This window comes from Neopsephotus bourkii, unplaced genomic scaffold, assembly GCF_033783945.1.
Source record: "Neopsephotus bourkii isolate Nb327-2 ecotype Australia unplaced genomic scaffold, CSIRO-AGI_Nbou_v1 NB_365, whole genome shotgun sequence".
Lineage (NCBI taxonomy): Eukaryota > Metazoa > Chordata > Aves > Psittaciformes > Psittacidae > Neopsephotus > Neopsephotus bourkii.
The window spans coordinates 31,594-56,324 of NW_026900871.1; the positions used below are offsets into that span (position 1 = coordinate 31,594).

At 57.4% G+C, this 24,731-nt stretch overlaps 1 protein-coding gene across 4 annotated transcripts; it reads right to left on the reverse strand.

Annotated features, from left to right (window-relative positions):
• Window positions 1-236: 236 nt before the first annotated feature.
• Window positions 237-22,258, reverse strand: AHNAK (AHNAK nucleoprotein). 4 transcript variants are annotated; one of them, XM_061348607.1, is made up of 8 exons: window positions 22,159-22,258; window positions 17,924-18,017; window positions 17,644-17,797; window positions 16,315-16,505; window positions 13,059-16,242; window positions 12,474-12,674; window positions 7,869-9,686; window positions 237-7,646 (listed from the first exon to the last, which is right to left on the reverse strand). In XM_061348607.1, exons 3-8 carry the CDS (start codon window positions 17,795-17,797, stop codon window positions 295-297), a joined length of 12,900 nt encoding a protein of 4,299 aa, XP_061204591.1. In that variant the 5' UTR covers window positions 17,924-18,017; window positions 22,159-22,258; the 3' UTR covers window positions 237-294. The 4 variants fall into 4 exon arrangements, with proteins under 4 accessions (XP_061204591.1, XP_061204590.1, XP_061204592.1 ...); XM_061348606.1 differs by having other exon boundaries at window positions 7,869-9,324; window positions 9,547-9,686; window positions 12,474-16,242; XM_061348608.1 differs by lacking the exon at window positions 12,474-12,674 and having other exon boundaries at window positions 7,869-10,245; window positions 14,407-16,242.
• Between the last annotated feature and the right edge of the window lie 2,473 nt (window positions 22,259-24,731).

Consider the following 24,731-nt stretch of genomic DNA (forward strand, 5'->3'; position numbering starts at 1 on the left):
AACAAACCACAAAAAGAACCAAAAAAAAAAACCCAAAATCCCATTTCCACGACCCAAAACACTGAAAATATCCGGTCAAAAAAAAAGGGCAGGGGGGGGAAATAAGAGTTATATCAAAAATAGCCGGCACAGCTCTCAGCATTCCATGCACAAGCCGACATTCCGAGCGCGGGCAAAGCTCCCGGCTTGGCTCTTTGGGAGGGGTTGGGATTGAGGGTTATGGATGGATCTGGGGAGCCCGAGCTACAAAACGTATCTACAGACCCATACGGGGCTCCCTATGTACAACGGCCCCTACGTGCAGCCCGCCTGCTCCTTCCTCTTGGCCACCGTCAGCTCCACGCCGGGCATGCGGAAGCCGCCTTTGGTTGCGCTGTCGGTGCTGGAGGACGACGACAACCGCGACTTCTTGGTGGCACCGGGCGCCTTGGGCAGCTCCTCGTCGCTGGCGGTCACCTCGTAGGAGCCTTTGGTTTTGGAGCCGATACCCCCGAACGTCCCGAATTTCATCCTGCCCTGTTTGCCTTTGTCACCGGTATCCGGCTCCAGCGCTCCCAATGGTGGGGAATGGGCCGAGCGCTCGTCGCTGAACGACGACGATCGGTGCCGCGGCTTCCTGCTCTTGAACAAGGAGAACTTGGCCTTGGCCCCATCCAGCTCCCCTTCCGCTGAGCCCAAACTGCCCTTGGAGCTCTTCAGGTCCCCTCTGGACCCCGATGCCTCCGGGGAGCCCAGGCTCCCGCTGCTCTTCCCTTTCTGCTTGGAGAAGTTGAACTTGGGCATCTTGAGCTTGGGTTTCTTCAAGCGGACGTCGGCGTCTTCCAGCTCCAGCTCCGTGGCCCCGGCCTGGATGGGGGCATCGGGGAACTCCACGTCCACCCCCATCTCCCTGCCCTTCACCTCCGGGTCGGAAAACACAAACTTGGGCATCCGCAGCTTGGGGAAGGAAACTTTGCCCAGGCTGGGTTCTGGGGTACCCACGTTGACCCCAGCGCCTCCCTTTGAGCCGCTGATGTGGAGCTTTGGCCCTTTCACGTTGACGTTCAACCCGGACCCTTTCAGTGCAGACGCATCCATGGCCGGAGCATCCATGTGGACGCCAGCGCTGGGCTCTTTGGTACCCACATGAGGCGCTTCCATGGTGACTTTTGGAGCTCTGATCTCACCGGTGACATCCAGGTTTGGTCCTTTCAGCTTCAGCTCAGCATCCGGGAGGGAAACTTGAGGCCCTTTCACTTCCACATTGGGTCCTTCCAGCCCAACGCCAGCCCCGGAGCCCTTCAGGCCTCCTTTCACTTGTGGACCTTCGAGGCTGATGCCAACATCGGCTCCATCCACACTGGGGCCGGAAAGGCCGAACTGGGGGAGTTTGAGGGATGGGAGCTTGATGGTGCCACCCAGGATCTCGAAGCCGGTGTCGGGTGCAGCCACCGGTGCTTTGGGGCATTGCACATCCAAGTCTCCTTTCAACTTTGGTCCTTTCAGGTTCACATCCAGATCCGGGGCTGAAGCATCCATTGAGGGCCCTCTGATGTCAACGCCTGCAGTGCCCAGGTTGAGATTTGCCCCCGGGGCTTTTGCCTCCATGGAGCCCTCGATGCCTCCCTTCAGGTCCGGTCCCTCCATCGTTGGGGACTTGAACTTGGGCAGCTTCAGTTTCCCTCCCAAGCCTCCCAGGTCAATTCCCGGTGCATCCAGGCTGACCTTGGGCCCTTCCAGGGAACTCGAAGCGTCCACATCTCCCTTTAGCTTTGGTCCTTTCAGGTTTGCATCAAACTCAGGGCCAGAGATTTGGGGCCCTTGGAGCTTCACATCCACCCCTCGGAGGCTGGCATCAGCCGAAGGGAGGCTCAGGCTTCCTTCCATTGCTGGGACGGACACATCCAGGTTCACATCCGGCATTCCCAGACCCAGACCCGTTGTTCCCACCTTCAGTTTCCCTTCGGGACCTTCCAGTTCTGCTCCAGGAACGTTGACCTCACCCTTTGGTCCTTTCCCATTGAACTCAACGTCTGGCACTGGGATTGAGGGAACCCCAACGTCAATGGAGGCTCCTTCCATTTTCAACCCCCCTGCTCCCATCTGCCCACTGGGGAGGTTGAACTTGGGCTTCTTCACGCTCACATCAGGAGCTTCAACGTCCACGTTGAGACTTGGACCTTTCAGGTCCCCTTTGAGCGCCGGCACAGCCACGTCCAGCTCCGGCCCTTTGAGCTCCCCCTCGATCTTGGGGGCTGCCATGGAAGCGTCTCCTCGGAACCGGTGCGATTTGAGGTCAAACTCAACATCTGGGAAGGAGATTTTCCCAAACATCGGCTTCTTCCCTTTGGGAGACTTCACCGTCACCTCCCCTTTGCCTGCTGCATCCGGCCCCGATACGCTCACATCCACGTCGAGGTCCCCCCCGGCCGCGTTGACGTCGAACCCCCCCTTCTTGCCTTTGACTTTAGGGCCGCTCATGTGAAGTTTGGGCATCTTGAACTTGCTCTTCTTGCCCTTGCCTGCGAGGTTGATGTCCGGTGCCTCCACGTTCAGCTCTGCCTCGGGTAGATCCACGTCGGCCCCCGGGACCTTCACTTCTGCCTTCGGGCTCTTCATCCCGAACCCAAACTTTGACTTCTTCAACTTGGGGACCTTCACGTTTGCCTCCGGGCCCTCAATGCTCAGGTCAGGACATTCAACATCAACCTCAGGGCCTTTGATCCCAAGCTCTGGGCCTTTGATGTCAACGTCGGGACCTTTCAGGTTCCCTTCGAGCTTTGGGGTAGAGAGGTCGAAACCTCCCTTGGTCTTGTGGCCTTTCAAGTTCAGATCGATCTCAGGCATCGAGATCTTGGGGACGTTCATGTGCACTTCTGGCATCTTCAGTTTAGGACCTTTCACTTTGCCCTCTGGACCTTCGATGCTCACATCCGGGACACTGATGTCAACCTTGGGGCCTGAGACATCCACCTCTGCCTTTGGCAGATTCACGTCTACATCAGGACCTTCTCCTTTCAGGCCAAACTTGGGCAGCTTCATTTTAGGCAGCTTCATTTTGCCCTCCAGGCCATCGCCGTTGACTTCTGGACCCTCGAGATCTACTTTGGGGCCCTTGATATCGATTTCAGGTCCCTTCAGACCTCCCTCAAGCTTTGGGCCCTTCAGGTTGAGGTCGATGTCAGGCATGGAGATGTGGGGAGCCCTGATGTGCATCTCGGGCATCTTGAACTTGGGGCCCTTCAGCTTCCCCTCGGGACCTTCAATGGCCACATCGGGAACCTCAACGTCGATTTTGGGGGCTTTCAAGTCCCCTTCAAGCCTGGGGCCAGAGACATCCACCCCTCCCTTCAGCTGGGGGCCCTTGATGTTCAAGTCAACGTCAGGGAGGGAGACCTTGGGAGCCTTGATGTGCATTTCGGGCATGGTGAATTTGGGACCTTTGACTTTCCCATCCACACCCACATCAGGAGCCTCCACATCTAAGCTGGGGCCTGAGAGGTCAAGGTCTCCCTTGGGGATGTTCACATCCACATCCACTCCCTCCCCTTTGAAGCCCGGCATGGAGAACTTGGGCATCTTGAACTTGGGCAGCTTGAATTTCCCCTCTGGACCTTCAACATCAACACTGGGAGCATCGATGTCTAATTTAGGGCCCCCAATGTCGACCTCTGGACCCTTCAGTTCACACTCAACTCCTGGCACAGACACGTCCACATCTCCCTTCACTTTGGGACCTTTCAGGTTCAAGTCAATGTCGGGCATGGAGATCTTGGGAGCCTTGATGTGCATCTCGGGCATCTTGAACTTGGGGCCCTTCAGCTTCCCCTCGGGACCTTCAATGTCCACACTTGGCATCTCCACATCCACCTTTGGGCCAGAAACATCAATATCTCCCTTTGGGAGGTTCACATCCACCTCTGGACCTTCTGCTTTGAATCCCGGCATCCCGAACTTGGGCATCTTGAACTTGGGCATCTTGAACTTCCCTTCTGGGCCTTGAATGTTCACGTCTGGGGCCTCAATGTCCACTTTGGGGCCCTTGATGTCAACATCGGGACATTTTAGGTCACCCTCTACCTTAGGGACAGACACATCTACGTCGCCCTTTAGCTTGGGTCCCTTCAGGTTGAAGTCAACGTCAGGCATGGAGAACTTGGGAGCCTTGATGTGCATCTCAGGCATCTTGAACTTGGGGCCCTTCAGCTTCCCCTCGGGACCTTCCAGCTCTACATCAGGAAGATCAACATCAACTTTGGGACCTTGGATGTCTATTTCGGGACCCTTCAATTCACCTTCTACCTTGGGTAGAGACACATCCACATCTCCCTTCACTTTGGGACCTTTCAGGTTCAAGTCAATGTCAGGCATGGAGATCTTGGGAGCCTTGATGTGCATCTCGGGCATCTTGAACTTGGGGCCCTTCAGTTTCCCCTCAGGACCTTCAATGTCCACACTCGGCATCTCCACATCCACCTTTGGGCCAGAAACATCAATATCTCCCTTTGGGAGGTTCACGTCCACCTCTGGGCCTTCTGCTTTGAATCCCGGCATCCCGAACTTGGGCATCTTGAACTTGGGCATCTTGAACTTCCCTTCTGGGCCTTGAATGTTCACATCTGGGGCCTCAATGTCCACTTTGGGGCCCTTGATGTCAACATCGGGACATTTTAGGTCACCCTCTACCTTAGGGACAGACACATCTACGTCGCCCTTTAGCTTGGGTCCCTTCAGGTTGAAGTCAACGTCAGGCATGGAGATCTTGGGAGCCTTGATGTGCATCTCGGGCATCTTGAACTTGGGGCCCTTCAGCTTCCCCTCGGGACCTTCCAGTTCAACATCGGGAAGGTCAACGTCAACTTTGGGACCTTTGATGTCTATTTCAGGTGCCTTCAATTCACCTTCTACCTTGGGTAGAGACACCTCCACATCTCCCTTCACTTTGGGGCCCTTCAGGTTCAAGTCAATGTCGGGCATGGAGATCTTGGGAGCCTTGATGTGCATCTCGGGCATCTTGAACTTGGGGCCCTTCAGTTTCCCTTCAGGACCTTCCAGCTCAACATCAGGAAGGTCAACGTCCAATTTAGGGCCTTTGATGTCAACATCGGGGCCTTTCAAATCGCCCTCCAGCTTTGGCACAGACACATCCACGTCCCCCTTCACTTTGGGACTTTTCAGGTTCAGGTCAAAGTCCGGCATCGAGATCTTGGGGGCTTTGAAATGCATCTCGGGCATCTTGAACTTGGGACCCTTCAGTTTCCCCTCTGGGCCCTCGATTTGAACATCCGGGGCACCAATGTCCAGCTCAGGACCCTTAACATCCACTTTGGGGCCTTTCAGGTCACCTTCCACGCACGGCACAGACACGTCCACGTCCCCCTTCACTTTCGGGCCTTTCAGGTTCAGGTCAAAGTCTGGCATCGAGATCTTGGGGGCCTTAAAATGCATCTCGGGCATCTTCAGTTTGGGACCTTTCAGTTTTCCTTCTGGTCCTTCAATGTCCACATCAGGAACATCTATGTCCACTTTGGGTCCTTTGATATCCAGTTCCGGACCTTTCAATTCACCTTCTACCTTGGGAAGAGACACATCCACATCTCCCTTCACTTTGGGACCTTTCAGGTTCAAGTCAATGTCAGGCATGGAGATCTTGGGTGCCTTGATGTGCATCTCAGGCATCTTGAACTTGGGGCCTTTCAATTTCCCTTCAGGACCTTCAATGTCCACCTCTGGACCTTCAATGTCCACCTTTGGAGCAGAAAAATCAATATCTCCCTTTGGGAGGTTCACATCCACCTCTGGACCTTCTGCTTTGAATCCTGGCATCCCGAACTTGGGCATCTTGAACTTGGGCATCTTGAACTTCCCTTCTGGGCCTTGAATGTTCACGTCTGGCACCTCAATGTCGACCTTGGGGCCTCCAATGCTGATGTCAGGAGCCTTCAGATCACCTTCTAGCTTTGGAGCAGAAACATCTACGTCTCCCTTTAGGCTTGGACCTTTGAGGTTGAAGCTGGCATCAGGCATGGAGATCTTGGGAGTCTTGATGTGCATCTCGGGCATCTTGAACTTGGGACCTTTTAGTTTTCCTTCAACATCCAGTTCGGGAGCATCAATGTCAACCTTTGGTCCCTGGATGTTAACGTCTGGAACGCTCAAGTCCCCTTCCAGTTTCGGCATGGAAAGGTCGATGTCTACCCCCCCTTTGGACTTGGGACCTTTCAAATTCAAGTCCAAATCTGGCATGGAAATATGGGGAGCTTTGATATTCATTTCAGGCATTTTAAATTTGGGGCCTTTCAATTTGCCTTTGGGACCCTCAATGTCAAGGTCAGGAACCTCGACATCCACTTTGGGTCCTTTCACAGTCACATCTGAGCCTTTCAGATCCACTTGAGGAAGAGACACGTCCACATCTCCCTTCACTTTGGGACCTTTCAGGTTCAGGTCGATGTCAGGCATGGAGATCTTGGGTGCTTGGATGCTCACTTCTGGCATCTTCAAGTGGGGGCCCTTCAGCTTCCCCTCTGGACCTTCTATTTCCAAGCCAGCACCTTCGATATCCAGCTTGGGACCTGAAACATCCACCTCTGCTTTGGGAATGCTGAGGTCCACCTCGGGTCCCTCTGCTTTAAACCCTGACATCCCAAACTTGGGCATCTTGAACTTGGGCATCTTGAGTTTTCCCTCTGGTCCATGAACATCCACATCGGGTGCCTCAATGTTGACTTTGGGGCCTTTGATGTCCAAATCAGGCCCTTTCAGTTCCCCTTCCAACTTGGGGCTGGAAACATCCAAGTCCCCTTTCACTTTATGCCCTTTTAGGTTGAGCTCCACATCTGGCATCGAGACTTTGGGGGAGGAAATGGTCAGAAAAGGCATTTTGAACTTGGAGCCCTTTGATTTTGCCTGAATATCCACCTCTGGAGCAGCAACATCAACTTTGGGGCCAGACAGCTCAGCCTCAGGTTTCTTCATTTTCAGGTCCACCTCAGGGCTTTGCACTTTGGGGCCAGAAAAGCCAAATTTGGGGAGTTTAAACCTGGATTTTTTCCCTTTTCCTTCTAGATCAAGCTTTGGTCCCTCAACTTCAACCTCTGGCCCTTTGATGTCCAGCTTGGGGCTCTTCAGCTCAGCCTCTACTTTAGGAAGAGAAGGATCAACGTCACCTTTAAATTTGGGACCTTTCAGATGTAAGTCAATGTCAGGCATGGAGATTTTGGGAACGTTGAAGCCCATCTCAGGCTTCTTCAGTTTAGGGCCCTTCAGTTTCCCTTCTGGCCCTTCAATGTCCAGGTCAGGAACAGTAACATCAACCTTGGGACCCGAAACAGCAACATCGGCCTCAGGAAGGTTGACGTCAAGATCTGGGCCTTCTCCTTTCAATCCAGACAACCCAAACTTGGGCATCTTGAACTTGGGCATCTTGATTTTACCTTCAGGGCCATGAATGTCTACGTCTGGGGCCTCAATGTCCACTTTGGGGCCCTTGAGGTCCACATCAGGAGCCTTCAGGTCACCCTTGAGCTTGGGGACAGACACGTCCACGTCTCCCTTCACTTTGGGCCCCTTCAGATTGAAGTCAACGTCAGGCATGGAGAACTTGGGAGCCTTGATGTGCATCTCGGGCATCTTGAACTTGGGGCCCTTCAGCTTCCCCTCAGGACCTTCCAGCTCTACATCAGGAAGGTCAACATCAACTTTGGGACATTTGATGTCTATTTCAGGTGCCTTCAATTCACCTTCTACCTTGGGTAGAGACACATCCACATCTCCCTTCAGCTTAGGGCCCTTTATATTGAAGTCCACATCAGGCATGGAGATCTTGGGTGCCTTGATGTGCATCTCGGGCATCTTGAACTTGGGGCCTTTCAGTTTCCCCTCAGGACCTTCAATGTCCAGCTCTGGACCTTCAATGTCCACCTTTGGAGCAGAAACATCAATATCTCCCTTTGGGAGGTTCACGTCCACCTCTGGACCTTCTGCTTTGAATCCCGGCATCCCGAACTTGGGCATCTTGAACTTGGGCATCTTGAACTTCCCTTCTGGGCCTTGAATATTGACATCAGGACCCTCAATGTCCACTTTGGGGCCCTTGATATCAACATCAGGAACCTTCACATCACCCTCTACCTTAGGGACAGACACATCTACGTCGCCCTTTAGCTTGGGGCCCTTCAGATTGAAGTCAACATCGGGCATGGAGATCTTGGGAGCCTTGATGTGCATCTCGGGCATCTTGAACTTGGGGCCCTTCAGCTTCCCCTCGGGACCTTCCAGTTCAACATCAGGAAGGTCAACATCAACTTTGGGACCTTGGATATCTATTTCAGGACCCTTTAATTCACCCTCCAGTTTTGGCACAGACACGTCCACATCTCCCTTCACTTTGGGACCTTTCAGGTTCAAGTCAATGTCAGGCATGGAGATCTTGGGAGCCTTGATGTGCATCTCGGGCATCTTGAACTTGGGGCCCTTCAGCTTCCCTTCAGGACCTTCAATGTCCACACTTGGCATCTCAACATCCACCTTTGGGCCAGAAACATCAATATCTCCCTTTGGGAGGTTCACATCCACCTCTGGACCTTCTGCTTTGAATCCCGGCATCCCAAACTTGGGCATCTTGAACTTGGGCATCTTGAACTTCCCTTCTGGGCCTTGAATGTTCACGTCTGGGGCCTCAATGTCCACGCTGGGACCCTTGATGTCCACATCGGGAGCCTTCAGTTCACCCTCAAGCTTGGGGACAGACACATCCACATCTCCCTTTAGCTTGGGTCCCTTCAGGTTGAAGTCAACGTCAGGCATGGAGAACTTGGGAGCCTTGATGTGCATCTCGGGCATCTTGAACTTGGGGCCCTTCAGCTTCCCCTCGGGACCTTCCAGCTCTACATCAGGAAGGTCAACATCAACTTTGGGACCTTTGATATCTATTTCGGGACCCTTCAATTCACCTTCTACCTTGGGTAGAGACACATCCACATCTCCCTTCACTTTGGGCCCCTTCAGGTTCAAGTCAATGTCGGGCATGGAGATCTTGGGAGCCTTGATGTGCATCTCAGGCATCTTGAACTTGGGGCCCTTCAGCTTCCCCTCGGGACCTTCAATGTCCACACTTGGCATCTCAACATCCACCTTTGGGACAGAAACATCAATATCTCCCTTTGGGAGGTTCACGTCCACCTCTGGGCCTTCTGCTTTGAATCCCGGCATCCCGAACTTGGGCATCTTGAACTTGGGCATCTTGAACTTCCCTTCTGGGCCTTGAATGTTCACATCTGGGGCCTCAATGTCCACTTTGGGGCCCTTGATGTCCACATCGGGAGCCTTCAGGTCACCCTCGAGCTTGGGAAGTGAAACGTCCACATCTCCCTTTAGCTTGGGCCCCTTCAGGTTGAAGTCAACGTCAGGCATGGAGATCTTGGGAGCCTTGATGTGCATCTCGGGCATCTTGAACTTGGGGCCCTTCAGTTTCCCCTCGGGACCTTCCAGCTCTACATCAGGAAGGTCAACATCAACTTTGGGACCTTTGATATTCAATTCTGGACCCTTTAAGTCACCCTCGACCTTGGGTAGAGACACATCCACATCTCCCTTCACTTTGGGACCTTTCAGGTTCAAGTCAATGTCGGGCATGGAGATCTTGGGAGCCTTGATGTGCATCTCAGGCATCTTGAACTTGGGGCCCTTCAGTTTCCCTTCAGGACCTTCCAGTTCAACATCAGGAATGTTCACATCCAGTTTAGGGCCTTTGATGTCAACATCGGGGCCTTTCAAATCGCCCTCCAGCTTTGGCACAGACACATCCACGTCCCCCTTGACTTTGGGACCTTTCAGGTTCAGGTCAAAGTCCGGCATGGAGATCTTGGGGGCTTTGAAATGCATCTCGGGCATCTTGAACTTGGGACCCTTCAGCTTCCCCTCTGGGACCTCAATATCCACATCAGGCGCTTCTATGTCCACTTTAGGTCCTTTGATATCCACATCGGGGCCTTTCAAGTCACCCTCCAGTCTGGGGGCAGAAACATCCAGGTCTCCCTTCAGCTTGGGACCTTTGAGGTTGAGATCAATGTCAGGCATGGAGATCTTGGGGGTCTTGAAGTGCATCTCAGGCATCTTGAACTTGGGGCCTTTCATCTTCGCTTCTGGACACTCGAGGTCAATGTCAGGAATGTTCACATCCAGTTTAGGGCCTTTGATGTCAGCATCGGGACCTTTCAAATCGCCCTCCAGCTTTGGTACAGACACGTCCACATCCACATCTCCCTTCACTTTGGGACCTTTCAGGTTCAGGTCGAAGTCTGGCATGGAGATCTTGGGAGCCTTGATGTGCATCTCGGGCATCTTGAACTTGGGGCCCTTCAGCTTCCCCTCAGGACCCTCAATGTCAAGGTCAGGCACTTCTACATCCACTTTGGGCCCTTTAAGTTCCAGATCTGGACCTTTGATGTCACCCTCAATTTTGGGAGCAGAAACATCCAATTCCCCCTTCACTTTGGGACCTTTCAAGTGGAGATCCACGTCAGGCATTGAAAATTTGGGAGCTTTGATGTTCATCTCGGGCATCTTTATCTTGGGCCCTTTCCATTTTCCCTCAGGACCTTCAACATCAAGATCAGGAACATCCACATCCAACTTCGGACCTTTAATGTTCACATCAGGTCCCTTCAATTCACCTTCAAGCTGTGGTACGGAAACATCAGCACCACCCTTCACCTTGGGGCCCTTCAGGTTCAAGTCAATGTCAGGCATGGAGATCTTGGGAGCCTTGATGTGCATCTCAGGCATCTTGAACTTGGGGCCCTTCAGTTTCCCCTCGGGACCTTCAATGTCCACACTTGGCATCTCAACATCCACCTTTGGGCCAGAAACATCAATATCTCCCTTTGGGAGGTTCACGTCCACCTCTGGACCTTCTGCTTTGAATCCCGGCATCCCGAACTTGGGCATCTTGAACTTGGGCATCTTGAACTTCCCTTCTGGGCCTTGAATGTTCACATCTGGGGCCTCAATGTCCACTTTGGGGCCCTTGATGTCCACATCAGGAGCCTTCAGTTCACCCTCGAGCTTTGGGACAGACAAATCCACATCTCCCTTCACTTTGGGGCCTTTCAGGTTCAAATCTATGTCAGGCATGGAGATCTTGGGAGCCTTGATGTGCATCTCGGGCATCTTGAACTTGGGGCCTTACTGGGAGGTTCACATCCACCTCTGGACCTTCTCCTTTCAGCCCTGGCATCCCAAATTTGGGCATCTTGAACTTGGGCATCTTGAACTTCCCTTCTGGGCCTTGAATGTTCACGTCTGGGGCCTCAATGTCCACGCTGGGACCCTTGATATCCACATCAGGAGCCTTCAGGTTACCTTCCAGCTTTGGAAGAGACACGTCCACATCTCCCTTCACTTTGGGGCCTTTCAGGTTCAAGTCAATGTCAGGCATGGAGATCTTGGGAGCCTTGATGTGCATCTCGGGCATCTTGAACTTGGGGCCTTTTAGTTTCCCCTCGGGGCCTTCAATGTCCAGCTCTGGACCTTCAATGTCCACCTTTGGAGCAGAAACATCAATATCTCCCTTTGGGAGGTTCACATCCACCTCTGGACCTTCTGCTTTGAATCCCGGCATCCCGAACTTGGGCATCTTGAACTTGGGCATCTTGAACTTCCCTTCTGGGCCTTGAATGTTCACGTCTGGGGCCTCAATGTCCACTTTGGGGCCCTTGAGGTCCACATCGGGAGCCTTCAGGTCACCCTCAAGCTTGGGGACAGACACATCCACATCTCCCTTCACTTTGGGCCCCTTCAGGTTGAAGTCAACGTCAGGCATGGAGATCTTGGGAGCCTTGATGTGCATCTCGGGCATCTTGAACTTGGGGCCCTTCAGCTTCCCCTCGGGACCTTCCAGTTCAACATCAGGAAGTCAACTCAACTTTGGGACCTTGGATTCTATTTCGGCCCTTCAATTCACCTTCTACCTTGGGTAGAGACACGTCCACATCTCCCTTCACTTTGGGCCCTTCAGGTTCAAGTCAATGTCGGCATGGAGATCTTGGGAGCCTTGATGTGCATCTCAGGCATCTTGAACTTGGGGCCCTTCAGCTTCCCCTCGGGACCTTCAATGTCCACACTCGGCATCTCAACGTCCACCTTTGGGCCAGAAACATCAATATCTCCCTTTGGCAGGTTCACGTCCACCTCTGGACCTTCTGCTTTGAATCCCGGCATCCCGAACTTGGGCATCTTGAACTTGGGCATCTTGAACTTCCCTTCTGGGCCTTGAATGCTCACGTCTGGTGCCTCAATGTCCACGCTGGGGCCTTTGATGTCAACGTCGGGAGCCTTCAGGTCACCCTCGAGCTTCGGGACAGACACATCCACATCTCCCTTTAGTTTGGGGCCCTTCAGGTTGAAGTCAACATCAGGCATAGAGAACTTGGGTGCCTTGATGTGCATCTCAGGCATCTTGAACTTGGGGCCCTTCAGCTTCCCCTCGGGACCTTCCAGTTCAACATCGGGAAGGTCAACGTCAACTTTGGGACCTTTGATGTCTATTTCTGGGCCCTTCAATTCACCTTCTACCTTGGGTAGAGAGACGTCCACATCTCCCTTCACTTTGGGACCTTTCAGGTTCAAGTCAATGTCAGGCATGGAGATCTTGGGAGCCTTGATGTGCATCTCAGGCATCTTGAACTTGGGGCCTTTTACTTTCCCCTCGGGACCTTCAATGTCAACCTCTGGACCTTCAATGTCCACCTTTGGGCCAGAAACATCAATATCTCCCTTTGGGAGGTTCACGTCCACCTCTGGACCTTCTGCTTTGAATCCGGGCATCCCAAACTTGGGCATCTTGAACTTGGGCATCTTGAACTTCCCTTCTGGGCCTTGAATGTTCACGTCTGGGGCCTCAATGTCCACTTTGGGGCCCTTGATGTCCACATCGGGAGCCTTCAGTTCACCTTCAAGCTTGGGAGCTGAGACTTCCATGTCCCCTTTCACACTGGGTCCTTTCAGGTTGAAGTCAACGTCAGGCATGGAGATCTTGGGAGCCTTGATGTGCATCTCGGGCATCTTGAACTTGGGACCCTTCAGCTTCCCCTCAGGGCACTCCAGATCAATGTTGGGTGCCTCAACATCAACTTTAGGCCCCTTGATGTCTATTTCTGGACCTTTCAATTCACCTTCTATCTTCGGAGCCGCGACGTCCATCTCTCCTTTCACCTTGTGTCCCTTCAGGTTCAAATCTACATCAGGCATGGAGATTTTGGGGGTCTTGATATTCAGCTTCGGCATCCTGAACTTGGGGCCCTTCCATTTCCCTTCTGCTCCTCCAACATCCAGCTCCTGCCCTTCAAGATCTACCTCTGGCCCCGAAACTTCTATGTCTCCTTTTGGCACGGTGATGTCCACATCGGGTCCCTCAATCTTCGGAGCAGACACATGGAATTGAGGCCCTTTGATGGTAACACCAGGTTCTTTCAGGTCACCTTCTACCTTTGGAAGAGCAACGTCCACCTCTCCTTTCACTTTGTGCCCCTTCAAGTTCAGATCCACATCGGGCATCGAGATCTTCGGCGTCTTGATATTGAGCTTGGGCATCTTGAATTTGGGGCCTTTTATTTTCCCTTCTGGACATTCCAAGTCCACGTCGGGCATCTCAACGTCCACTTTGGGAGCTTCCACGTCTATTTTGGGGCCTTTCAAGCTGACATCTACATCCGGCATGGACAGTTTGGGGGTTTGGACGTTCAGTTCGGGCATTTTCAGTGTGAGGCCTTTCCCTTCTGGCCCTTTGATGTCCACATTGGGCACATCAATGTCAACCCTGGGACCAGAGATGTCCACCTCGCCCTTGGGCAGGGTCACGGCCACATCGGGGACCTCTCCCTTCACCCCAAACTTGGGCATCTTCAGCTTGGGCATCTTCAGTTTGCCTTCAGGACCATGAACGTCCACGTCTGGGGCTTCAATATCAACCTTGGGGCCTTTGATGTCGAGCCCAGGGGCTTTGAGCTCCCCTTCCAGTTTAGGGACAGAAACATCGAGGTCTCCCTTCACTTTGGGACCTTTCAGGTTGAGGTCGATGTCAGGCATGGAGATCTGCGGGGTCTTGAAGCTCACGTCAGGCATCTTCACCTTGGGGCCCCTCAGTTTCCCTTCTGGCCCTTTGATGTCCACACTGGGCACATCAACATCAACACCAGGACCAGAGATGTCGACTTTACCCTTTGGGAGCATCACATCAACGTCGGGGGCCTCTCCCTTCATCCCAAACTTGGGCATCTTCAGCTTGGGCATCTTCAGTTTGCCTTCAGGACCATGAATGTCCACATCTGGGGCTTCAATGTCAACCTTGGGGCCTCTGAGCTCTAGTTCTGGACCCTTCAGATCAGCTCCTACTGTGGGGATGGAGACCTCCACACCACTCTTCACCTTGGGGCCCTTCAGGTTCAGGTCCATGTCTGGCACTGAGACCTCTGGGGCTGTGATGTGCATCTCAGGCATCCTCACCTCGGGGCCCTTCAGTTTCCCTTCCATCCCTTTGATGTCCACACTGGGTACATCAATGTCAACCCTGGGACCAGAGATGTCCACCTCGCCCTTGGGCAGGGTCACGGCCACATCGGGGACCTCTCCCTTCACCCCGAACTTGGGCATCTTCAGCTTGGGCATCTTCAGTTTGCCTTCAGGACCATGAACGTCCACATCTGGGGCTTCAATATCAACCTTGGGGCCTTTGATGTCGAGCCCAGGGGCTTTGAGCTCCCCTTCCAGTTTAGGGACAGAAACATCGAGGTCTCCCTTCCCTTTGGGACCTTTCAGGTTGAGGTCGATGTCAGGCATGGAGATCTGCGGGGTCTTCACGTGCATCTCCGGCATCGCGACTTTGGGGCCTTTAACACTGACATCAGGAACGCCCATTCCCACCTTGGGGCCACCGATGTCGAGCTGGGGTCCTTTCAGGTCAGCGCCCAGCTTCGGGACAGCAACATCCAGGTCTCCTTTGAGCTTAGGGCCCTTCCCATGGAGGTCCAGGTCTGGTGGGGATACACTGGGGCCTTTCAGGAGCCCCTCTGGGCTTCCAAACTCAACCCCAGGAGCCTTCACATCCACCTTGAGACCCTTGGAGCCGAGTCCTTTGACTTCTCCTTCCACCCTGGGCACGGTGACACCGGCATCTCCCTTTGCATGGGGGCCTTTCAGCTGCAGGTTCACATCCGAGAGGGAGATCTGAGGGGTTTCCACCTTCTTGAACTTGGGGCCCTTCCATTCCCCTTCCACGGCCGCTTCGGGAATGCCGACATCCACCTTCGGGAGCGCCACTTCCACAGCAGGACCCTTCGGGAGGGTCACGGTTGGCATCTGGAGCTTCCCTTTGGCACCGGGAACGTCCGCGTTGGATGCTGGAAGCTCCACACTGGGGCCTTTCAGTGCTCCCTTCAGCCCCCCCACATCCACCTGCGGGGATGGGATTTCAATGGAAGGAGCTGGAATTTCAGGTCCTTGGATGGAGGAGGAGGGAATGTCCATGACTGGAGCTGGTGGTGCCGGAGCACCGGAGCCTGCAACCGGGAACCCAAATTTGGGCATTTTCAACACAGGAATCTGGATTTTTCCCACATCCAGAGCCGGGTTTTCCATGGCTGGGAAGGAAACGTCCACACCAGGAGCTTGGATCCCCCCCTGCACGCAAGGGGCAGCAGCAGCAGCGTTTGAGAGCATCCCCCCCAGCAGCTCCCCTTGAGCATCCATGCTGGAACCGGGGCCTTTCCCATCCAACCGGGGTCCCTTGATATGGAAACCTGCATCCAAGGATCCCGTTTGTCCAATGGAGATGGAGCCACCGGGGGGCCCCACCGGCAGCGAGCCGGAGCCATCGGGTACCGGCACCTCCACCACAATAGGGCTTCCAGTTTCCATAGTGGGAACATCCATCGATCCCGACACCGTTATCCCGGGCTTTGGGGCACAAGGTCCAGCCGCTGGGCCTGGAGCATCCGGGATGCTTTTCCCTGGATCAACGCTGGTTTCCATCCCATGGGCGAGCTCCTGGGTCGGGATGCGGACCTTGAAGTCTGTCCCGACGACATCAACGCCTTTGGCCCCGTCGTGGCGGGTGACATCGACGGTGTAGGCTGTCACCCTCTTGGTGACGGTGATGGTGCTGCTCTGCACCCCAGCACCTTCCACCTCCAGCACCTCCTCCGACTTGAGCCGTGGCTTGATCTTCGTGGTGTAGATCCGCCTGTATTCCTCATCATCTCCACTCTGCAAGCCAAGAGACCTTCATCAGCACCACGCCTCCTCCTCCTCCTCCCAGCCCCATCGCCCATCACTCACCAGCACAACCTCAGGGCTGCTGCCACCCGTGAACACGTCCTGGGACCAAGTCTGTCCCGGTACCGGGGACTTGTCCCCTCGCCGCTGCAGGCGCAAGCCCACCGTGTGGTGGCCCATGGTGGTGAGGAGCTGGGCCACCTCCCCCGACTGCAGGTTGTCAAAGTAGACCGTGGCGCTCACGATCTGGTCCCCTGCGTGGGGCGAGCAGAGGGAGAAGGGTCAGGGAGTGGGGGAGTGACTGTGCTTGAGTTATGGGGTGATGAGGAAGGAGGGGGTGGGAAATGGGTGATGGAGGAGGGAGGGGGTGGGAAATGGGTGATGGAGAAAGGAGGAGGTGGGAAATGGGTGATGGAGAAAGGAGGAGGTGGGAATTGGGTGATGGAGGAAGGAGGAGATGGGAATTGGGTGATGGAGCAAGGAAGGGTTGGGAATTGGGGTGATGGAGCAAGGAGGGTGTGGGAAATGGGTGATGGAGCAAGGAAGGGTTGGGAATTGGGGTGATGGAGGAAGGAGGAGGTGGGAATTGGGTGATGGAGTGAGGAGGAGGTGGGAAATGTGTTTGGGATAAAGGAGGGGTTGGGAATTGGGGTGATGGACAAAGGAGGAGGTGGGAAATGGGTGATGGAGCAAGGAAGGGTTGGGAATTGGGGTGATGGAGCAAGGAGGAGGTGGGAATTGGGGGATGGAGTGAGGAGATGGGTCATGGATAAAGGAGGGGTTGGGAATTGGGGTGATGGACAAAGGAGGAGGTGGGAAATGGGTGATGGAGCAAGGAGGGGGTGGGAATTGGGGTGATGGACAAAGGAGGAGGTGGGAAATGGGTGATGGAGTGAAGAGGGTGGGGGGTGGGAAATGGGTGATGGAGAAAGGAAGGGGTGGGAATTGGGTGATGGAGCAAGGAAGGGGGGGGAAATGGGTGATGGAGTGAGGAGGAGGTGGGAAATGTGTTTGGGATAAAGGACGGGTTGGGAATTGGGGTGATGGACAAAGGAGGAGGTGGGAAATGGGTGATGGAGCAAGGAAGGGGTGGGAATTGAGTGATGGAGAAAGGAGGGGGTGGGAAATGGGTGATGGAGCGAGGAGGGGGTGGGAATTGGGGTGATGGAGCAAGGAATGGTTGGGAATTGGGGTGATGGAGCAAAGACGGGGTGGGAATTGGGGTGATGGACAAAAGAGGAGGTGGGAAATGGGTCATGGAGAAAGAAGGGGTGGAAATCGGGGTGATGGACAAAGGAGGAGGTGAGAAATGGTGTTTGGGACCAAGGAAGGGGTGGAAACAGCACAAAGGAGGGGTTCCCCCCTCCCCAGAGGACCCATCCCGGGTCCCACCTTCCCTCACGACGCCCATCCTGGCGGCCGGCGAGTTCTGCTGCACCCGCTTGATGAAGACCCCGTCATCGGTCTGGTCGATGGTGATGCCATGGGAGCCGCTGCCCTGCCAGTTGGGGAGCAGGATCTCCCGCGTCTCCTCCTCCTTCTCCATCTGGCAACGGGAGAAGGGAAGGGTCAGGGAATGGGTGGTGCTGGAAGGGATCTTCCAAGGGCTCCCAGTCCAACCCCGCTGCAATGAGCATCAAACCCAGACTGATGGGATCGAAGCCCCACTGACCTTACTGGGACGCTGCTCCCGGTTGGATCCGCCCCAGGAATCCCTTGGCCTTTGCTTGTGGACCTTGTGGCAGCTCCTGCGTCACCTTCCCAGCCTGGAGGAGACATTGGAGAGGTCCCCATGAAGCTCCAACCGCCTCTCCCTTCCTTGAGCACCCAAATGGGAGCCACAGCGCGGCCCAGCCACCCCGTTGGGTGGTGGTGGTCAATGGGGCAAGCAGCAAGAAGCTGCAGAAGGGCCACCATGGCCAAAGGTTGACTCAATCAAAGGCTTTGGCCACTGGAGACACCTTTCCTACAGGTACCAGCCATGGATCTAAGCCTTGGAGCAGCCCATTCCATGTCAAGACATGGGTCAAGCATGGAAGTGGTGCAACCCTATGGAGCTCATCCATACATGGAGGGTCAGAAGGACCAAACCCAGTGAGGATGCGGGGTTCCTCAGCATGGAGAGGTCAATGGAGGCATTGCCCTTTAGGACCACATCCAACCATGGAGCCCTAGAGAAACCCCACAGTGAGCAGGGGCTGGTTGAAGCGGGACGGGACCATCTGGTCCATGGGGAATGGTTCTGAAGGATGTGGGTATCTCCAAGGATGGAGGCTCCATCACCTCTTAGAGCAGCCTGAGGACACCAGTGGGAACTGGGAGGGTTTTAACCACCTGGATGATGGGAGCTCCAGTCTGCCGATGGCACCAAACTGGGAGCATCCGGTAACACCAGAACGGCTGAGAGGAACCTTATGGTGGCCACCAAGGAGAACCTACATGTGCCCCCCCTAACCCCATGCACCAAGAGCTGAAGCAAAGGCCCTGGTGGTCCTGATGGCCACTGAGTTGAGCCCTCAATGTGCCCTTGGATGGATCTGCCCCATGGGGAGGAACCACCCCATGCACTGATGGGTGCAGGAGGATCCCATTAGGAAGCACCTCGATCCCATGAGGCTGTTGGTGGTGGTGGCATCTCCATCCAGGACATGCGGCCCCAAGGAGGGGATTGGGTGGCCCCAATGGAGCCGGGGGCTGAATGGGGTGACCTTGGAATGGAATGGAAGTGGGGGGGGGGTCCCCCACCCCGTGTACCCACAACCCCATCACCGCAGCCACGGATCCGGATCCGTCTGGGAACGCTCCATAGCGGCGGCACCGGGAGGACAAACCAGTTTGTGAGTCAGGAGCAGGGCGGGGAGGTGGTGGGGGGGGGGTGACTCAGAGCTCCCCACCCGGCCCCGGGGCTTCCTCTCCCCCTATAACCGCAACCCCCCCCCCCCCAGGACGTTTGGAACGTTCCGTGTCCCGTCCCCCCCCCCCCCGTGTCCCCCATCCCAAGGCTCAGGGTTCACCTTCGCCGCTGCCCCGGGGCTATTTTGGGGGGAGCCACGTGCTGCCCCCCCCCTATTTTTAGTCCTTCCCCCCCCCCTCCTTCCTTTACCCCCCCCCGCTCGAAGCCACAACGGGAGGAGGTGACACCAAGTGGTCGGTGACAAACAACGGCCAAGGGGGCCCCCATCCCCATCCCCATCCCCATCCCCGGTCCCACCGGACACACAGGGATGAGGTCGGTACTGGACCCCCCCCCCACCGGGGACCCCCCCCCCCCCCGTGTTTGTGCCGGAGCCACAACAGGGACGAAGCCAAAAAGCGGCCAAAAAGGGCATCGGGGAGGACACCCCCCCCCCGGGACCCCCGTTGGTATCGTCCTGCTCCGCTCCTGTCAGTGGGGACCCCAATGGTGACGCCCAGCAACGGTGTCACCCCCCCCAAATACCATCGAACCCCCCTCAAAACGCCATCAACACCCATCAATGGAGTCACCCAACAACGGTGTCACCCCCCCAAACGGTATCAACCACCCCCAAACGGTGTCACACCCCGGAATACCATCGAACCCCCCCCAAATGGTGTCACCCAAAAACAGTGTCACCCCCAAATGGCATCAACCTCCCCCAATGGTGTCACCCAAACGATGTGAGCCCCCCAAACGGCAGCAAACCCCCCAAACGGTGTCACCCCCCCCAGAGAGCATCGAACCCCCCCAGTGGTGTCACCCCCCAAACGGCATCAACTCCCCCCAATGGTGTCACCCAAACGATGTGAGCCCCCCAAACGGCAGCAAAGCCCCCCAAACGGTGTCACCCCCCCAAATAGCATCGAACCCCCCCAATGGTCTCACCCAAAAAACGGTGTCACCCCCCTAAACGGCGTCAACTCCCCTCAATGTTGTCACCCAAACGATGTGAGCCCCCCGAACGGCAGCAAACCCCCCAAACGGCAGCAAACCCCCCCAAAACGGTGTCACCCCCCAAACGGCAGCAACTCCCCCTAATGGTGTCCCCCAAGACGGCGTCACCCCCACAAATGGCATCAAACCCCCCCTGACAGCATCACCCCACAACAGCACCCAAACTCTTCCCAAGACAGGGCTGGACCCCCCAAACCAAGCTGGGGGGGGGTGGGGGTGTCCAAACCCCAACACCAGCCCCAACACAGCCCCAAACCTTGGGGGTCCGCACGCATTCACCCCCCCCCCCAACACCCCAAACCCCCCCCCTTTGGGGCCGGGCCAAGGGCGTTGCTCGTGGGCAGGCGCTAATTAACGAGTGGGGTTAATGAAGGGGGGGGGGGGCACGGCCAGAACTTGGTCACCCCCAAAGTGTTGTCTATGGGGTGCTAAAGGGGGGGCGGTGCGCGCAGGGCAGGAACGCGCGGAGCCGCTGAGGCGGGATCGGGATCGGGATCCTCCCAGGAAAAGGGGGGAAAACGGCCGGGAAGCGTTGGAAAACACCGGGAATATGGGGGGGGGGGGGGGACCGGGTTCCCCAAGTGGGGTTCGTACCGGTCCAACCGGCTCCGGAGCGAGAGTCCCGCGGGCGGGAGGGGGACGGGAACGATCCCGATCCCGCCACCGCGGCTGCTCCCGGACCGGTTCCACCGGCTGCAGGGGCCTCCGCCGGCGGCCAGGGACGGCGTCGGGCGTTGGGGTGTTCATGGGGTGCCCATGGGGTGTTCATGGGGTGCCCATGGGGTGCCCATTGGAACGCTGGGCTCCTCTTCCCAATCCCGAGCCCATTCCCGAAGCGCCACGTGCGCCTCCGAAAGTTGGGATTCGGGGTGTTGGTTTTTGGGGTGCTCGGAGCCCATCACCACCATCACCACCGCTCTGTATGGGGGGTGGATTTGGGGGTTCATGGGGGGGCACTCGCTGCAGTAGGACCTGCTCCAGGGGGTGCAGGGATGGAGGGGCATGGAGTTGGGGTTCCTTATAGGTGGGGGAGAGCCTCATGGGCATGGGGGGTGCCTATGGGCTGGTGGTGTTCCTATGGGGTGCGGGGAGCCCCATAGAGGTAGGGGAGTCCTTATGGGCTAAGGGGTCCTCATGGAGGTGGGTGGGGGGGTCCCTGTGAATGAGGGGGGACCCCATGGAGAACGGGGAGCCCCTATGAGTTAGGGAGGTTCCTATGGATTGAAAGGGATCCTAAGGGTTGGGAGGGGGTTACCCCATAGATTGCGGGGGGATCCCCACAGCGATGGGGGTGTCCCCATGGATTCGGGGTTCCCAATGGCTGTGGGGGGGTCCAAAATGGCGCGCAGGCACCGGCCGCACCCCAAACCCATTGGGTGCAAGGGGCGGGGGGGGGTCAAGTTCACCCCAACACGGATTTAACCCCCAAGACCCCCTCCCCCAAGGTACCGGGATCCCCCCCGAGGGGGGGGGGGGCTCCCCCAGAGCTCGGGCGGGGCCGGAGGCTCGGAGGGGGGGGGGGGAAGGGGGGAATCTCCGCTGCCCCGCCCCGAGCGGGGACTCCCCGGGCGCGGCGGCCGGGACCGAGGAGGGGGGGAAACGGAGGGGGGGGTGGGGGGGGGCCCCGCCCTGAGCGCGCCCAACACCGGGGCCTCGGGGCGCGGCCGGACCCCCCTGACCCCCCCCCCCACCCGGGGCACTCATGGGACAGTCCCGGGACATCCCCCCCCCCCTCGCCCCGCCATAACCGGGACAGTCCCAGGACCACCCCCCACGGGGATACCCGGAACTATCGGAGCCCGCCCGAAACGGGACCCCCGGAACAACCGGGACCCCCCCCCCCCACTTTTAACTCCCGGGATAGCACCGGGAACACCGGGACCCTCCGGAGCCCCCCCCCCCGCATCCATGGGATCGTCCCGGGACAACCGGAGACTCCCACCGGGACAACCCCCCCGTAACGCCCCCGGATCACCCCCCCCCAGTCCCGGTACCTGCGCTCAGCTCCCCGGCAGGGCCATGCCCGGTGCCGGCCCCTCCCGCTCCCGGATTCCTGGCGGCGGATCCCGGTGTTTGCCCCGGTCCCGATCCCGGTCCCGATCCCGGTCCCGGTTCCGGTCCCGGCCGATCCGAGCGGGGCGGCGGGATCGCAGCGAGTGGCCGCGCCCGGAGCGGGGCCGGGCTCTTGTAACGGGAGCGGCGGAGCCTCCCCCGCCCCCCCCGGGGAGGGACCAGCCCCATCGCCGACGCCCCGGGACGGGCCCGGCCCCGGTGCCGCAACAGGGGGGGGACGACCCGCGATGGGACCGGAACGGGAACCGACCCCCGACCCCCCCCCCCCATAAGGCGCCGTCAGGTTCGGAACGGGACCCCCCCCCCGGACACCCCCTCCCCAAATACCCCTTTTGGGGACCCCCCACGTCTCTCCCCCCCCCCGCTCACCCCAAACCAACCCCCCCCGATATAAACCCCAAGACCCCCCCCCCCATGGAGGGGACCCCCCCCCAGGGTAACCCCAGGACTCCCCCCAATGACGTCACCGCCAAGACCCCCCCCAAGGTGAACTCCAAACCCTCACCCCCCCCCCCACTTGAGACAGGTCCCCCCACGGTGTGTCCCCCCTTTCCATTGGTTGTTCCCAGTACATCCCAGTATGTCCCAGTCCCTCCCAGTCTCCTTCCCCATTCCCTGACACCACCCCCCCCTTGAGATCCTCCTGGATCATTCCTCCACTTCCTCGATGTTCCTCACCCCCCCACCCCTCCATGGGGCCATTCCCAGTTTGATCCCAGTTTACACTGGTCCCTGCGGTTCTTCTTTCCCCACTTCAGCACCTTCCTCATCCACAACCCCTCAAACCCTCCTGCATCCTCCCCCTTTATACGGGAGCCCCCCAGTTCCAGCTCCCCCATTCCCAACCGGAACCTCCTCTTGGATCCCCCCCCGGAACCCCCCGATCCCGGGATGGGGGGGGATGGGATGGGATGGGATGGGATGGGCCGTGCCCCCCCCGCTCAGCGCGGGGGGATGTTTGGGATTCCGGCTGGAGCTGCCGCGGCGCCGAGTGCCAAGAGACGGGATTGGGATGGGGACGGCGGCGCTTCCCGGTGCGCAGGGCCCGGAACCGGAGGGGGGCCGGGATTAGGGGGTGTCAGGGGGACCCCCCCCTCGTGCTGTCACCGGGATCCTGGGTGACCCCTGCCTGTCCCTTGGGAATCACCACGGCCCTGCCCGTGACTGGGAATTGCCGTGGCCCTGCCTGCACCCGGCGTTCCCTGCCTGCACCCAGTCGTTGCCATTCCCATTCCTGTTCCTGTTGCCATTCCCATTCCCATTCCTGTTGCCGTTCCCATTGCTGTTCCCTTTCCGTTCCTGTTCTTGTTGCTCTTCCCATTCCTATTCCCGTTGCTGTTCCTATTCCAAGTCCTATTCCTGTTCCTGTTGCGTTCTCGTTCCCATTGCCCCACTGCCGTTCCTTGTTGCTGTTCCCATTCCCATTCCTGTTCTTGTTGCTGTTTCCATTCCTATTCCCGTTGCTGTTCCTATTCCAAGTCCTATTCCTGTTCCTGTTGCGTTCCCATTCCCGTTGCCGTTCACATTACTATTCCCACTGCCGTTCCTGTTGCTGTTCCCATTCCCATTCCTGTTCTTGTTGCTGTTTCCATTCCTATTCCCGTCGCTGTTCCTATTCCCATTCCTGTTGCTGTTCCTGCTGCCGTTCCCATTCCCTGTTGCTGTTCCCATTCCCGTTCCCGTTCCCATTCCCGTTCCCGTTCCCATTCCCTGTCGCTGCTCCCGTTCCCATTCCTGTCCCCATTCCCATTCCCACTCCCGTTGCCGTTCCCGCCTCCCCCGCTCTGGCCGCGCCGCCGCTCCCGCTGCCAGTAAACAGGCAGGAATTTGGCAGCGGGGTCACGGGCGGCCGAAGGGGCCGGGGCAGGGGGGGAGCGGGCAGGGAGCGGCAGCGGGGAACGGGGGGCTCTGACCCACAAGTGTGGGGCGGGATGGGGGCTGCCTGCATGGGGCCGGGACCTGCCTGTGCACCCCTGGGCGCTGCCTGCATGGGACCAGGAACTGCCTGCACTGAGCCGGGCGTTGCCTGCACAGGCCTGGGTGCTGCCCACCCTTGGGTGCTGCCTTGCATGGCCCTGGGCGCTGCCGGTACCGAGCTGGGTGCTGCCTGCAAGGCCCTGGGTGCTCCCTGCATGGAGCTGCCTGGATGGGACCAGGCGCTGCCTGCACTGAGTGGGTGCTGCCCACCCTTGGGTGCTGCCTGCATTGAGTGGGTGCTGCCCACCCTTGGGTGCTGCCTTGCATGGCCCTGGGCGCTGCCTGTACGGAGCTGGGTGCTGCCTGCAAGGCCCTGGGTGCTCCCTGCATGGAGCTGCCTGTATGGGACAAGGTGCTGCCTGCATTGAGTGGGTGCTGCCCACCCTTGGGTGCTGCCCACATTGAGTGGGTGCTGCCTGCACTGAGTGGGTGCTGCCCACCCTTGGGTGCTCCCTGCACAGTCCTGGCTGCTGCCTGCATAGAGTTGGGGCTGCCTGCATGGAACCAGGAACTGCTT

Excerpts from the sequence above, each read along its gene's own strand:
- AHNAK (XM_061348605.1), bottom strand. The coding sequence starts at position 17,797 with ATGGAGAAGGAGGAGGAGACGCGGGAGATCCTGCTCCCCAACTGGCAG. Across the intron at positions 16,243-16,314 it reads GCAGCCCTGAGGTTGTGCTG|AGTGGAGATGATGAGGAATA; the intron begins GTGAGTGATGGG and ends CTTGGCTTGCAG. Across the intron at positions 9,687-12,473 it reads TCCCGATGTTGAACTGGAAG|GTCCTGAAGGGAAACTGAAG; the intron begins GTCCCGAGGGGA and ends TTGAACTGGAAG.